This window comes from Dromiciops gliroides, chromosome 1 (genome assembly GCF_019393635.1).
Source record: "Dromiciops gliroides isolate mDroGli1 chromosome 1, mDroGli1.pri, whole genome shotgun sequence".
In the NCBI taxonomy this organism is placed as follows: domain Eukaryota; kingdom Metazoa; phylum Chordata; class Mammalia; order Microbiotheria; family Microbiotheriidae; genus Dromiciops; species Dromiciops gliroides.
In genome coordinates, this window is record NC_057861.1 from 69,588,746 (window position 1) to 69,603,836 (window position 15,091).

Sequence of the window (15,091 nt, forward strand, 5' to 3'; positions counted from 1 at the left end):
CTTTTTCCACTCACAACCCCTTTTTGCCCAAGAAATTTTTAAGTGACCCCCAGGTATCTAGGTATATAAAATAAGTATACATAACCTTTTACTGTTGCCAAATTTTCTGTGACCCCCAAATTCAGTTACACAACCTCATATTGGGTCATGACCACAGTTTAAGAGGCTATGCCCTAGGGGCAGCTAGGTGGCGCAGTGGATAAAGCACTGGCCCTGGAGTCAGGAGTACCTGAGTTCAAATCCGGCCTCAGACACTTAACACTTACTAGCTGTGTGACCCTGGGCAAGTCACTTAACCCCCAATGCCTCACTAAAAAAAAAAAAGAAGAAGCTACGCCCTAGATGATAGTTTTGGGGGCTGAGCTGGTAGTATGGTTATTGTTTTGAAGTAGACTGCTATTCTCAAGGTTCTTGGGCTTGCCTGTCCACTGTTGGTCACTGCTTAGATCCCTGCTCCACTAGAGTTACTCCCCTCATGATGGTTGTGGGAGGCAATGTAATTTCCATCATTCTTGATCTCTAAATCCTGGCCTTTCTCCAGGAGTCCAAGGGGAGGTAATGCTCAAGATAATGTTAGTGGTGGCTTGATATCGCAAACTTAAGATGACCAAAGCAACTCGGTTATCTTTCCCCAACAAAGCGTTCTTCTCTTCCTAACTTCCCTATTTCTGTGGGGGGCACCACCATCTTTCCAGTCACCTAGATTCACAATCTTGGCATGATCCTCTATTCTTCACTCTCCTTCATCCTTCACATGCAAACAACTGCCAAATCTTGTTCATTCTACTTCTACACAATATGGCTTTTATCCATCATCCCCTTTCTCTATACTCGCATAGCCTTCACCCTAGTTGGAAGTTTCGTTAGCTCCCATCTTGACCCCCCGCAATAAACATCCTCCACTCTCTCCTCTCTCCAAACCATGCACACACAGCTGCCAAACTGATATTCCTAAAGTACAGGTCTGACCGTGTCACTACTGCTCAAGAAGCTCCTAGAGTTCCTTCCTCTTACTTTTAAGATAAAATAAAAATTCCTTTATTTGGCTTTTAAAACTTCACAACCTGACTCTGGCCTTAGTTTGTAGACTTAATGCACATTACTCTTTTTCCACCTACAGTGCATTCCAGCCAAACTGGCCTGCTTGCCTCATCCTCAATATCATCCATATTATTTCATCTCCTGTCTCCATGCCTCATGCCTGAAAGGTATGTCCTCCTCACCTCATTCTGTATTTATTTTGTACCCAATGTTCTGTGACCATGTTGTTTCCCTCCGATAGAGGAAGAGACAGGGATATTGGTGTCTTTGCATTCCCAATGCCTAGTATAGTGCATGGTAAATGAAATTTCAAAGTCAAGATTTGTACCCAGGTATTCTAACTCCAAATTCAGTGTCCTTTCAACTACAATATCCACCCCTTCATTATGCCACACTGCTTCTTCCTTTAGCAAAATAAACTTCCCAATCAAGGGTGTTAGGACCCCTTCATCCTCCCCTGTCCAGTATCTCACTGATTATTAATAGTGCAGGGCAGCTAGGTGGAGCAGTGGATAAAGCACAGGCCCTGGATTCAGGAGGACCTGAGTTCAAATCCAGCCTCAGACACTTAACACTTACTAGCTGTGTGACCCTGGGCAAGTCACTTAACCCCCATTGCCCTGCAAAAAAAAAAAAATTTATTAATAGTGCAACCTCAGATGCCTCCAGCTCCAGCTCCTTCAGGCTATTGTGACTAATTAGTTCTATGATCACTTCAGAAAAACATGCTCATCATTAAGGTGAATTACTTGAAATCCACAAATGATCCATTTAAAGGCTAAAAGCTGGAGGAGAGAAGGATGCTAGGGAGATCCTGGCTAAGGTGGCTTTCCAAGCACTGGCAACCCCACCCACCCCATCCCCCTTTCCCTTTAGAGTCACAGGAAGCTTCCTCAAAGTTTGCAGAACAAAGGCCATAAAAAACTATCTAAATGTCCTAAAATAGATGCTTTAAGCCAAGTGAAGTAGTTGGCAAAATTGAGGGAACTGAGAAACATCAATAGCCAGTCTTACACAAAGCTAGTCTCAAATCTGAGAAACTTCCAAGGTGGACTCAATTAATGAAATACCTGAGGGAAAGTGTAAAGTTTATACTCAATTATCCATGTACCAATTTTCCATTGCCTTAAAGTAGTAAAGGCAGGGAAAAACTGGACTTCATTCACAAATCAAAGCTTAATCAAATAAAACTGCATGTAAAGGGGGCAGCTAGGTGGCACAGTGGAAAGAGCACTGGCCCTGGATTTGGGAGGACCTGAGTTCAAATCCAGCCTCAGACACTTGACACTAGCCGTGTGACCCTGGGCAAGTCACTTAACCCTCATTGCCCTGCAAAAAAAAAAAAAAACTGCATGTAAAGCCCTAATTACTGATAATAGTAATCACCCATGGCATCTCAACAAGTCTTAGCTTCACATTCATTGCCTCACTTGTATGATCCCCATTGTAACGATTGGAATGATGCCACCTGCTGGAGACTTACTGTAGGAAAGCTCCAACGTGAAGAGAGGGCCTCTGAGGGCAGGACCATGCGGCTTTCTTTGGCGTCAGGAAGTGATGTTGGCTTGTGGGAGGAGGAAGGGGGAGGCTGGCGTGCTGGCTCACTCTCTTTCCTGAGGACTCTGGTGGAGAAGGGAGCTAGGAATGCTCTCTCCCTTTAATAGATAGATGAATCTAGGCCTTTTTCTCTCTCTTTACCAAATTCTTATTCTCCTTAATGAATGCTTAAAAGCCTAACTCTTGCTAAAGCTTATAATTTATTGGTGACTACTCATTAGATATTTTAGACAGTATAGCTAGAATTTTAGCTCTTACATCATTTTACAGATGAGATAAGTAAAATATACAGAAGTTCACAGAATCACAAAGTTGAAAGATATCCAACCTAGACATGAGCAGGAAATACCCTCTACAAAATAACCAACAAATAGTGCACAACTGGACACCTCTAATTGTTAGGATACCTTTACATCAAGGGGAAATACGCCTTTCTGCAAGTTAAGCTGAAAGCTGAATTCCAGACCTGTCCTTTGAGGCCAAGCAAAGAAAAAGTCCACTGGATAATTTCATTAAAAATCTGAAGACAGCAATCATGTCTTCTGGAAGTTTCTCTTTTCCAGACTAAAAGTCTCCACACTACAAGGCATAATTCCAATTCTCTCACCATTGTGGTCACCCTCTTCTGTAAAAACTTCTATTTGCCAGGGTCATCCCTAAAATGTGGCACCCAGAAGTGACTACAACAGCCTACATGTAGAGAAGAGAAAGCAGGCCGATCGCTGCCCTTTCTCTAGTGCAGTTTGTTTCTCTGACTTCCCCAGGACCACAAAGCTAGTAAGTGAAAAAGTTGTGACATCAACCAACACCCTCTAACACAAAGCCATATGAATTGGAAGTGACCTGAAAGGTCATCGAATCCAGTGACCTTTTCTTCACTTTCCACTACAATTAAAAGACATGCTTTTAATTGTCTAATTTGTCCAGCCCTATTCCAGGCACAGTGTTCCATCTACCTGAGCAAACTGTCTTAAGGAGTCACTTACTGGCTAAAGACTTTACTCTAACATAGAACCTGCTACTGTACTCCAAACATACTCACTCACATGACAATCTATTTCCCTACTACAAGAAGTCTTTGTATTAGAATAACTTTGGTGGGAAATTTTCAGCTGCCTGTGTCAGTCCCAACAAGAAGGTGTTAAGTCCACATCTGAGTTTAATAAGAGGGTTGGACTAGATCACCTCTAAGTTCCTTTCCAGTTTTAGCATTCTATTGACAATGATCTGACAAAGGTCTTCCTGCAGTAACCAACTTCTGTGTTAAAAGTACTAAGATTCTTTAGGCTGTGACATAATCTGCCAGTGCTAAAATCCTCATCCCTGAAGATGCACCATACTCTTATATCAAATACCTTTTTCTATCTCTGATATTTTGATAGTTGTTGAAAAAATGTTATTTACTAAGAAGGGCTACTGAGCTTGCTGGTGCAGCAAGTCTGGAGATTGCAATATTAATATCCCAGCATGTATCTCCTTACAGAGTTGGTGACAGGTGCAAATGTTCCTGCAGTGTCTGCTCTAAGCAGGACCTTCACTTCTACTGGATCCCCTGAACTGTGTACAAGCAGCAGGACACATCCTTCTCAACCCTGGGGCTGTCCCTACACCAGAACACACTACCTTCCCAACCCCAAAGGGCCTCTAGCACCATACACATTGTTCACAGAACAAGGAGATTTTTAGAAATAGAAGGGGGGGGGGGGCGGGCTAGGTGGTGCAGTGGATAAAGCACCGGCCCTGGATTCAGGAGTTCCTGAGTTCAAATCTGGCCTCAGACACTTGACACTTACTAGCTGTGTGATCCTGGGCAAGTCACTTAACCCCACTGCCCTGTAAAAAAAAAAAAAAAAGAAATAGAAGGGCTTTAGATGTTGAGACTAATTCCTTCATTTTGAGAGAGCACTCTGAGGCCCAAAGAGGTGAAAGGACAAAGGAGAAGACTCTAATTCCTCCTTCTTCCTGACCCACCTATATACTTACTCCTCTCTGCAATTTTCCATCTGCCAAAAACCCCAAAGGGTATTTCACTGTGTGAGGTGAGCATGTCACTTGCCCTCTTTAAGCCTTAGTTTCTTCCTATATTAATGGTATCCTTCCAGCTTCTAACAGTGGAATTCCAAGTACCTACAGCAAGGAAAAGGCTGAGGTGCTGGACCTCTAGCTTCAAGACTAGTAATCCTAAAGACAGAAAAAAAAGACTCCTCCTTAATCGCAGAGAAGTACAACTCCTAAAACAGAATGCTGCACATATCAGGCAGATCACTGTATTGGATAGTCTTAAAGAAGGTGGGAGGAGTTCAATAGAGAGGGAAGAGGAAGTTTCTGGGTTTTTTCCCTCAGAAATTATTTTTGTAAAAACAAAAAGTAGGGGGCAGCTAAGTGGCACAGTGGATAAAGCACCGGCCCTGGATTAAGAAGGATCTGAGTTCAAATCTGCCCTGAGACACTTGACATTTACTAACTGTGTGACCTTGGGCAAGTCACTTAACCCTCACTGCCCTGAGCCCCCCCAAAAAAAAGGAACAATAAAACTTTGGATTTAAAAAAATTAAAAAGGACCCAGAGTAAAATTCTGGTTGAATCTGCTTCCTCCCAGCAAGAGCCTTGAAGGGGTATTACAAAATGGGCTGCCCCTGCTAAATGTACAATGTAAGAAATGCTTTTAAGACCTTACAGTTTAGTAAGGATTGGAGCATTGGGGATATGAAATATGTGGAAATCTGAAACGTGAACAGAATTGACTTCAGTTGATAAGAGCCTGTGTGTCCAGTCATTTCAGTCATGTCTGACTCTTTGTGATCCCATTTGGGGTTTTCTTAGCAAAGATAGTGGAGTGGTTTACCATTTGCTTCTGGAGCTCATTTTATAGATGAAGAAACTGAAGCAAACAGAGTTAAGTGACTTGCCCAGGGTAACATAGCTAATATGTGCCTGAAGTAAAATTTGAACTCAGGTCCTCCTGACCCCAGGCCTGGCACTCTATCCACTGTACCACTTAGCTGCCTACTGCGATGAAAAGTAACAGGGAATGAAGATCCATAGTTTGGGCTGGAGAAAGCAGGAGAGGGGCTGAACTTCCCAAAATTGTTTAGAGATGATCATGGGCTCATTGACAAGTTGTGGCAAGCTGTTTCTCCAGTTACTAACTAGTAAGTTTTATTCCCCATCAAAGGAGAAAAGCAATTTTTTTTTGGGGGGGGGAAGGGTGGCGAGGTGCGGGACAACAAGGGTTAAGTGGCTTGCCCAGGGTCATACAGCTAGTAAGTGTCAAGTGTCTGAGGCCACATTTGAATTCAGGTCCTCCTGAATACTGGGCTGGTGCTCTATCCACTGTACTACTTAGCTACCCCCGAAAAGCAAAGTTTTAAAGCCAATTTCTCTCAGTGTGAGAAACTTAAACAATTTCACCCTCTATTTTTATCCTTAGGATAAATCAGAAGTTTCTCCTGTGAGAAGCAAAACCAAAGATAACCAAATAACAGGACAGTGTGGTTTTTTAATTAAGCTAAAAACTGTGATTTTTAATTAATCGCTATTGCACCAGTTTTGGCAATAAGCATATTATTATTTTATTAATAGAATATATCAGTAAAAGATTGACTGTGTGTCTCTCTAACTTCTCATGGTCTCAGGCTATCAGACCTATTCTGTCTTAAGGAGGGCCAACCCAAGAGCAGACTCCAAGCGCCAGCCAAGAAAGAGTCAAGAGAGTGAACGCTAGACATTGATCAAAGCTAATTGGTTGGCATTATTCAATTCCATTGGTTGACATGACTTGAGGGTGGCCTAAATTAAAATGAACTGTACAGATAACAACAGGGAAAAAATGTAAAAGACCCTTCTCAAGTTCCTTAAGGCAAAGTCCATTATCTAGGTGTGGTCTTTCATAAAGCTAGACTGAAGAGTCTCACTCCATTTTCATTGTTCTGTTGGGTTAGTCCCAGGTAAGATCTGATTTTGGGGAGGTGGGGGGAAAGCTAGGAAGAGGCCCTTGAGGAGAAAGGACTGAAAAACTCAACTGATCTCGGGGTCCCCCCAAGAAATCCATTATTAATATTTTCTCACAACAGACATATCGAAGAATCAAAGGAATATGAAAAGCATCCAAGCTTTCCCCACCCCATCCCAAAAGGGTACTTTCCAGTTTCCAAGTGGACACCCCATCTATCCTCTATAAAAGCTTTTGCCTTCTCTCTGTAGGTGAAGGAGGATGTTTCTAAGCCCTTCTCTCCAGGGGTGAAGTCTTGGACTTCCCACTTGGTCATTTTCTCTAGCTCCAAGGGGCAGCTAGGTGGCGCAGTGGATAGAGCACTGGCCCTGGATTCAGGAGGACCTGAGTTCAAATCCAGCCTCAGACACTTGACACTAGCTGTATGACCCTGGGCAAGTCACTTAACCCCAATTGCCTCACCAAAAAAAAAAAAAAGTACTCTCTAGCACCAAATAAATGACCACTTTAATTCTAATTGGACTATGTGCTAAAGTGTAATTCTTTATTGAGGAATACCTAAAAACCCCCACTTCTCCCCTGTGACACTAAGGTGACTCTAGCTTCCAGGGAGTTCACTTTGGGGGGGGGGGGGTGAGGCAATTGGGGTCAAGTGACTTGCCCAGGGTCACACAGCTAGTGTTAAATGTCTGAGGCCGGATTAGAACTCAGGTATTCCTGAATCCAGGGCCGGTGCTCTATCCACTGCGCCATCTAGCTGCCCCCCAGAGAGTTCACTCTTAACCAGATACACACAAAGATCAAAACATGACCCAGATGACTCCACATTATTATACAATAATAATGAAAAGTAGGAGGGGGGAGACATCTACAGAGCACGTCAAGGTTTACTAAACATTTTCTCAAAACCAGTTCAGGTATTATTAGCCTCCCATTTTAGAGATAGGATATTGAGACACACAGGATCACATAGCTACTATCAAAATGGGCAACACAAATATAGGATCTCCTGACTCCAAATAAAGCACTCTTTCTACCACACAAGGCTGGCTCTCTAACATTTGGTTTATGCCACTGAACAATTAGGACACTTCCTTGTCCCAATTAATAGTCTGCATGATAAACTACATTCAAGGTAGCAACAGGTGTCTATACTAGTTCTTACTTTAACCACCACATATAATGGATATAATGGAAAGCACATTGGAATTAGGAAACTTGGGTTCTAGTTCTGGCACTCCTAATAACTAGTCGTATGACCCTGGGCAAGTCACTTTCTGGGCCCCAGTTTCTTCATATATAAAATCAAGAGGCTGACCTGAATGATCACTTTCCAAACTGCTCAGACATTAACCACTACTGCAAAAGGCAATTCATATTATTTTTCAATCTATTAGAAAGTTTTCCTTATAGAAAGATGAAATCTACCTCTCAAAAAGGTCTCCATCTCTGCTAGTTCTTGCCCTCTGTAAAGAAAAATCGTAAGTCCAATCACTCTTCCATACAACAGCCCTGCAGGGGCAGCTAGGTGGCACAGTGGATAAAGCACCGGCCCTGGATTCAGGAGTGCCTGAGTTCAAAGCCGATCTCAGACACTTGACACATACTAGCTGTGTAACCTTGGGCAAGTCACTTAACCCTCACTGCCCCGCAAAAAAAAACAAAAAACAACAACAACAACAAAAACCCCAGCCCTTCAAAACTTGAAAAAAGCATGTGCGTGGCTAAGTCTTCACTTCTCCAGGATAAATATCCCTAAGTTCCTTCAAAAGATCCTCCCAGTCACTTCATAGCATTATATTCATCCCATAATGAGCTGTCAAGAGTATTACCTCCAGAGAAACTGTCATTTCTTCAACAAGCATTTATTAAGCTCCTACTGTCTGCTAAACACTAGAAATATTAAGTTGGGTAAAAAAAATTTATTTTTGAAGCAATTTTTCTGTATGAAAATGAACTTGTTTTCCCCTACTTTGCTCCAAAATTTCCTCAATCTCTGCTTTATTCCAAGGATGAAGGCATGGTAGACAAAATGAAGGATTAGAAGTCAGTGTAGTTGGGTGCTCTTTGAAGCTCAGCTTCTTACTAACTAGCTGCATGACCTTAGGAGTTACTTAACCTCTTAGGGCCTTCATTTTTTTCAACTATAAAATAAAGGAGGCTTCTAAGATTCCATCCAACTTTAATAGCTATCAATTGCTTTAAAAGCTGCTTGTCTTCTCTACTTTGATCCTTTGGATTTATGAATTCCATCAAGAGCTGACCCCAAATTGTTCCACAGCCAAATCTGTCTGGGAAAGCCTAGCTCTAACACTGGTTCTGTGGTTGCCAACTTGAGGGGGCTGGTGACTCAGAGGATCCTCTATAAACGACAGAACCTAAGAGTGCTATCCACTCTCAGCAGGCAAGAACAGATGTTGATGAATTATCAACAAATAATACATTTACCCCCCACGTCCTGTCAAGGTCCAATCATTCTGAACAATGGGTACAAAGCAGTCTCTTTCTTAAAAGGAACCAAGTGATCTCTCATTGTTATAAAACAAAAATAGAGTATTTGCAGGTGAGTACAATGTCTCCTGTGTGATATATGCCCTGTGTAAAGGGAACTATTTTAATTTCAGTGGTATTAAATACAACAAAACCCATAAAGCATCCTAATTAACTTTTAGCACATATCCTGAATTCTACATGTCAAATCAAGCTTTACTTCTTTTACCAATGTTACAACAAGGGCAAAGAAAAAGAGGGGACTATTTAAGAGGTGAATTTTGGGATCAGATCCAACCCTTTTAATCTTGTTCAGTTGTTTCAGTTGTGACCAACTCTTTGTGACCCCATTTGGGAATTTCTTGGCAGAAATACTGAAGTATTTTACCATGTCCTTCTCCAGCTCATTTTACAGATGAACAAAATGAGGGAAATGGGGTTCAGTGACTTGCCCAGTGGTTACATAGTCTAATATGTGTCTAACTCTGGATTTGAACTCAGGTCTTCCTGACTCCAGGCCAAAGCACCACCTAGCTCTCCTTAATCTTAGTAATGAATGAAAAACAGTTAAGTACCTATAGGAGGAATTCTCACAAAATTCTTTTAAAAGGGAAAGGATAGGGGCAACTAGGTGGCACAGTGGATAAAGCACTGGCCCTGCATTCAGGAGGACCTGAGTTCAAATCCAGCCTCAAACACTTGACATTTAGTAGCTGTGTGACCCTGGGCAAGTCACTTAACCCCAATTACCTCACACACACACACACACACACAAAAAAAAAAATACCCATTGATCATATGAACTAGTAAAGGTCTAAATCCTGCAGTATCTTCCTTGATAAGATCCAAGTTCTAGCCTACAAGGACTTTGCTAGTAACCTAAGACAAATTAATTCCCATCACAGGCCTCATTTTTACCAATTCTGAAAAAGGCCGATTGACCTGCCTGACAGCCTGAGATTTTAAGATCACGAGGAAGGCTTATCAACTGTATTTATCAGCAGGAACAAGTCCGGAGATGCTGTTGGCAAGGCTCTGCTACCACCTTCCACCTACTAAAAAGTTTACACCAAGCAAGGTGCACATGGACACGCAGTTCAGGAGTGGGAATAAAGAAAAGGTGTACAAAGGTCAAACAGGTGAAAATTGATAAGAAAGCCCCTTCCTGCAGCAGAAAACAATGCAGCAAGGTGGGTGCAAATTCTCCCTCCCACTCCCCACCACGATCTCTAGAGATTGGTACCTCCTTCTAACCAGGAATATGGTCGATCAAATCAACACGTATATTTCAACTCGGTGCGTGAGATGAGCCAGAGAAGTAAATAGTACAGAGGAAAGTGGGTTCAGGATACCTAGACCCAAACCCGAGGCCCGTCACATTTAGCTGTGTGACCTGGGCCGAGTCATTTCCCTTCTCCGGACTTCATTTTCTCCTGTACAAGGAGAAACCCTCCCAGTTCTGAGAACTAAAACCTGCTGCTACTTGCACACCAAGAGCCACCAAACATCCTGTGCAAGGGACACCCCACCCCTCCCGAGGCTCGATTTCCAGGTCATAAATACCGACACCCCCCCCCCCCGAACATGCGCATTAAAATCAAGCAGTGGCCAGAGGTAGTTCGTGCGCTAACTGCGCCTGCGTGTCTGCCTCAGGGCATGAGGCTGTTTGGGGTTTGGGGTCATGGGGCTATTTAAGGTTTGCGCTGAGTTTTGTGTTTTTTAATAGGAGGGGGGGTCTTTTCCTTGATCCCCATTATACCTGTGGCTCCCCTCCCCGTCTCCTAGCCGCCCCGCGCTGTCAAATGGGTCTGTTTCTCCTTACCTCATAGTGCTTCATGGCTCCCTCTCACCCACGGGCCGCTGCAGCCTCCCAGCTCGCTACAACCACTGCCGAGCACCTCACTCCCCGGCTCGCGCCCGGCCTAGGCGACCAACGACGCCCGCCCACCAGCCCCCTGCCCCTCCCCCTCCCACCTCGTGCGCGCGCCCCGCCGGCCAATCAGCGCCAAGTGGGAAGAGACGGGGGAGGGGACATGGGGGAAGGGAGGAGAGAAACTCTCCCACCTTTGACCTAGCCCCGCGAGAGGCTTTGCTGTACCCCGGCCGGCTACTCCTCGCGCCATGCGGCGGACCAATAAGCTCGAGGAACCGGCGGCCGCTGAGGGGTGGTGGGACCAGAAAGGAGGGCAGCCCTCTCAGCCAATCAGGAGAGGGAGTAAGCTCTACCCTTGCCTCACCCCCACGCTTCCCTATGGAAACCGAAGGTAGCGACGGTTATTGGAGGCGGGGGCAAGAGCGGTTGAGTGACAGGAGGGTGGGACGAGTCGAAGGAGGAGCAAATATGGCGGGTGGGGGAACCTGAGTGCGGAAATAATAGGTGGGCATCTCTGGAGCCCCGAACCTCGGTCGCGGGGATGTACTTCTGATCCAGAGACTTGTCCCTAAAGGATAGGGGTGGGCTGGCCTGGCGGGCTGGACGGACTCCGGGGAGTGTGACACCCACTAGGCCGCAGGGGAAGGGGCCTGGTGGCCGGTGGTGAGGAGATGCTTTGAGGCCTCCCCATCTCTACGAGCTGTGGGGGTCGGAGGAAGAGGAAAAGGAGGGAGGAGAGGCGAGGCGGTTGTGGAGGGGAAAACTGCATGGCCCCTGTCTCCTGCTGGTCGTCATATACATATATATAATTTGTTGTTCAGTCATGTCTGACTCTTCCTGACCCCATTTGGGTTTTTCTTTTCAAAGATGCTGGAATGCTTTACCATTTCCTCCTCCAGCTCATTTTACTGTTGAGGAAACTGAGGCAAACAAGGTTAAGTGACTTGCCCAGGGTCACACAGCTAGTTAAGTGTCTGAGGCCAGATTTTAATTCAGGAACATGACTTCCTGACTCCAGACCCATTACTCTGTCCACTGAGCCTCCTAGCTACCTCTACATATGTGTATATGTGTGTGTATATCTTTCTATATACATATATATGATTTTAAAAATATATATCCATCTTCCTGCCTACCAGTATTCCCCACTACAGTACTGGACCATCCAAAATTATAGGGCCAAATATAAAGATGAGGACATTTCTTTAAGCGATGCTTTTTTGCACGGGATTGGATGAAGCCTAGGGTCTTTCTTACCTGGACAGCCCAACCTTGGGCCATAAGAGCAAAACCAGGCCCCAACTAGAAAACAATCCAGCAGGCCTCTTTGTAGCAGTTTTTTTTTTTTTTAAGACGTAGCTGACAGGTAGGTCTGAAAGGAAAGGACACCAAACTTGCAGTCAGAAGACTTGAGTTCCAGACTGCCTACCTGTAAGACATGATCTTGAACTTGTCACTTTTTCTAGGCCTCAAGCTTTCTCATCTAATTTTGGAGGAAGTGTTGAACCAAATCTTTAAGGTCTTTTCTTTTTGTGCTATATGATTTGGGGGGGGGGGGGGTAGGCAATTGGGGCTAAGTGACTTGCCAGAGTCACACAGCTAGTAAGTGTGTAAAGTGTCTGAGGTCGGATTTGAACTCAGGTCCTCCTGAATCCAGGGCCAGTGATCTATCCACTGTGCCACCTAGCTGCCCCTTTAAGGTCTTTTCTAAGTGCTAAATCCTAGAAATCCACTGTAGACTGGGTTCTCACCCTTTTAGTTCCCAAAGGTTAATAGGAAATCGGTAACTCCTACAGAGAAGGGAGCCTTTCTCTTGGCACATTGTATTTGGCAAGATCCAGTGCAGAGAGAATTACATTGGGGTTGGATTCAAATCTTATCTCAGTTATTTATTAACTGTGTGATTTTGGTGGGGCAGCTAGATGGTAAAGTGGATAAAGCACCAGCCCTGGATTCAGGAATACCTGAGGTTCAAATTTGGCCTCAGACACTTGACACTTACCAGCTGTGTGACCCTGGGCAAGCCACTTAACCCCCATTGCCCCGGAAAAAAAAAACTTTATGTCTTTGGTATAACCTTCTTATCTCCATTTCCTGGTCTGTAAAATGTCTGGATGGTATTAGATGGGTCTCTAAAGTCCTTTCCAGATATTCTAGGTTTAGCCAAGTGGGGCCTGACCTAAGGTATTTTCAGAGAATCACACTTTTTCACCATTTTCATTTTTCTTTCCCCCAACGACAGGTGTCCAGCTACCAATCAGCATTGAACTGCTCAGCTTCTGGTAGCAGAGTCAGACTGTTGGAACCAGAAGCCTCTGAGACCTGGACTGAAGCCACAGGCCTACACAAGAATCAGCAAAGGTAACCCACTGACTTATATGGAAACTGGAAAAGCTTCCTGCACATTTCAGGTCAGTGAGTCATCCTGGTCTAGTCTTCCAAAAACTGTGACTTTCCAATTTGTTCTTATTGGGAAGCTACATACCCTATATCAATTTATCACCCTTTTGCTTATTTGCCAGGGAAAAAGAACCAATAAGTTTTCTGAGGTCATGCCCTAATCCCACAAAGCCATTAATATCAAGCAAAAGAAGAAGCAAGTAGTGTGATGTAGTGGGTAGAAAGCTGGCATTGGAGCCCAGAAGAACTGAGTTCAAGATCTACCTGTGACATATACTGGATGTGGGACCCTGAGCAAGTCACTTAACCACTTAGTGCCCTAAGCAACTCCCTTAAGACAATAAGTTGGGAAGAAGGTGTTGACTCTACATAAGGAGAAGGAGTTTTTTCATCCAGGTATTCCCTATACCAGTGAAATCACAGGTCCAATCCCTGTCCTTATTGAATAAAAAGCACTAGATTAAGATTGACCAGAAGCAATGTGATTTAATTTTCCTAAGCCTAAATTTTCTCTTGTGTCTGTACTTTTTGGGGGGGGGGTGGGGGCCCACGGGACAGCAAGAGTTAAGTGACTTGCCCAGGGTCACACAACTAGTACACATCAAGTGTCTGGGGTCCTCCTGAATACAGGCCCAGTGCTTTATCCACTGTGCCACCGATCTGCCCTCTCTTGTGTCTTTCATCAATATTTCAAAAGATCTCCAATTCCAATGATGTGAGGGTAAGGACCTGTTTTATCAAAACATTTTAGTTCTCTTAGTTTGTTTCAGAGTAGGTATTTCGTGTTTCTTGAATCAAATTTAATCTAACCCTTCCATGTTTTTGTAATCGGTTTAATGAATTGGTATGGTTTTAAAAAATAAATATCACTGAATGCCCAGCATCTCTGAACTTAGGTAGGCCATTCATGTGACATTCATCCACCAGGGAATCTTTCTAGCTTGGTGGGACCTGTCAGAGCTTGGACTCCCTGACAAAGGCTTTGAGAACCCAGCATGATTCACCTGCATGCCAGGATGAAACAGTGGTATAGGATTTTAGTGAATATTTGAAATATTAAATCAGTTTCTCTGTGTTAGAGTGGAAAGAACACAGGATTTGGAGTCAAGAAATATCATTCTATCCCTGACTTCATGACTTTTTTTGGCAAGTCATTTGACCTCTGTCAGCTTCATTTTCCTCATCTGCAGAATGGCAATAACAATATATTAGCCACATCACAGGTGTGTCTTAAAGAAAGAGCTGGGGCAGCTAGGTGGCGCAGTGGATAGAGCACCGGCCCTGGATTCAGGAGGACCTGAGTTCAAATCCAACCTCAGACACTTGACACTAGCTGTGTGACCCTGGGCAAGTCACTTAACCCCAGTTGCCTCACTTAAAAAAAAAAAAAAGAAAGAGCTATAAGTACTAATGCTTTTTAAAAATTTTATTGGGGGCGGCTAGGTGGCGCAGTAGATAAAGCACCAGCCCTGGATTCAGGAGTTCCTGAGTTCAAATCCGGCCTCAGACACTTGACACTTACTGGCTGTGTAACCCTAGGCAAGTCGCTTAACCCCCATTGCCCCGCAAAATAAATAAATAAATAAATTTTATTGATATATTTTGGTTTTGCTTCCCTTACATTTTTTTGGGTGGGGCAATGAGGGTTAAGTGACATGCCCAGGGTCACACAGCCAGTGTCAAGCATCTGAGGCTGGATTTGAACTCAGGTACTCGGGACAGCTAGGTGGCTCAGTGGATAGAGCACCGGCCCTGGAGTCAGGAGTACCTGAGTTCAA

At 44.0% G+C, this 15,091-nt stretch overlaps 1 protein-coding gene and 1 long non-coding RNA gene across 3 annotated transcripts in view; one reads left to right on the forward strand and one right to left on the reverse strand.

Moving 5' to 3' along the window:
* The window catches only part of TECR (trans-2,3-enoyl-CoA reductase), a 37,580-nt gene extending 26,575 nt beyond the window's left edge, over positions 1 to 11,005 (reverse strand). The window contains exons 1-2 of one of the 2 annotated variants that reach the window (XM_043976164.1): positions 10,863 to 10,882; positions 4,392 to 4,431 (exon numbers count right to left, since the gene is read on the reverse strand). In XM_043976164.1, coding sequence (XP_043832099.1) covers positions 4,392 to 4,431; positions 10,863 to 10,867 — 45 coding nt within the window. In that variant the 5' untranslated portion in view covers positions 10,868 to 10,882. Of the gene's footprint in view, positions 1 to 4,391; positions 4,432 to 10,862 lie in introns of both variants that reach the window. The other variant, XM_043976166.1, reaches the window with a different exon arrangement.
* A 376-nt stretch (positions 11,006 to 11,381) lies between these two features.
* On the forward strand, positions 11,382 to 13,729 carry LOC122734964. The gene is made up of 3 exons (XR_006354088.1): positions 11,382 to 11,417; positions 13,156 to 13,324; positions 13,436 to 13,729. It is a non-coding gene; the product is annotated as an uncharacterized LOC122734964 (long non-coding RNA).
* The last annotated feature ends 1,362 nt before the right edge of the window (positions 13,730 to 15,091 follow it).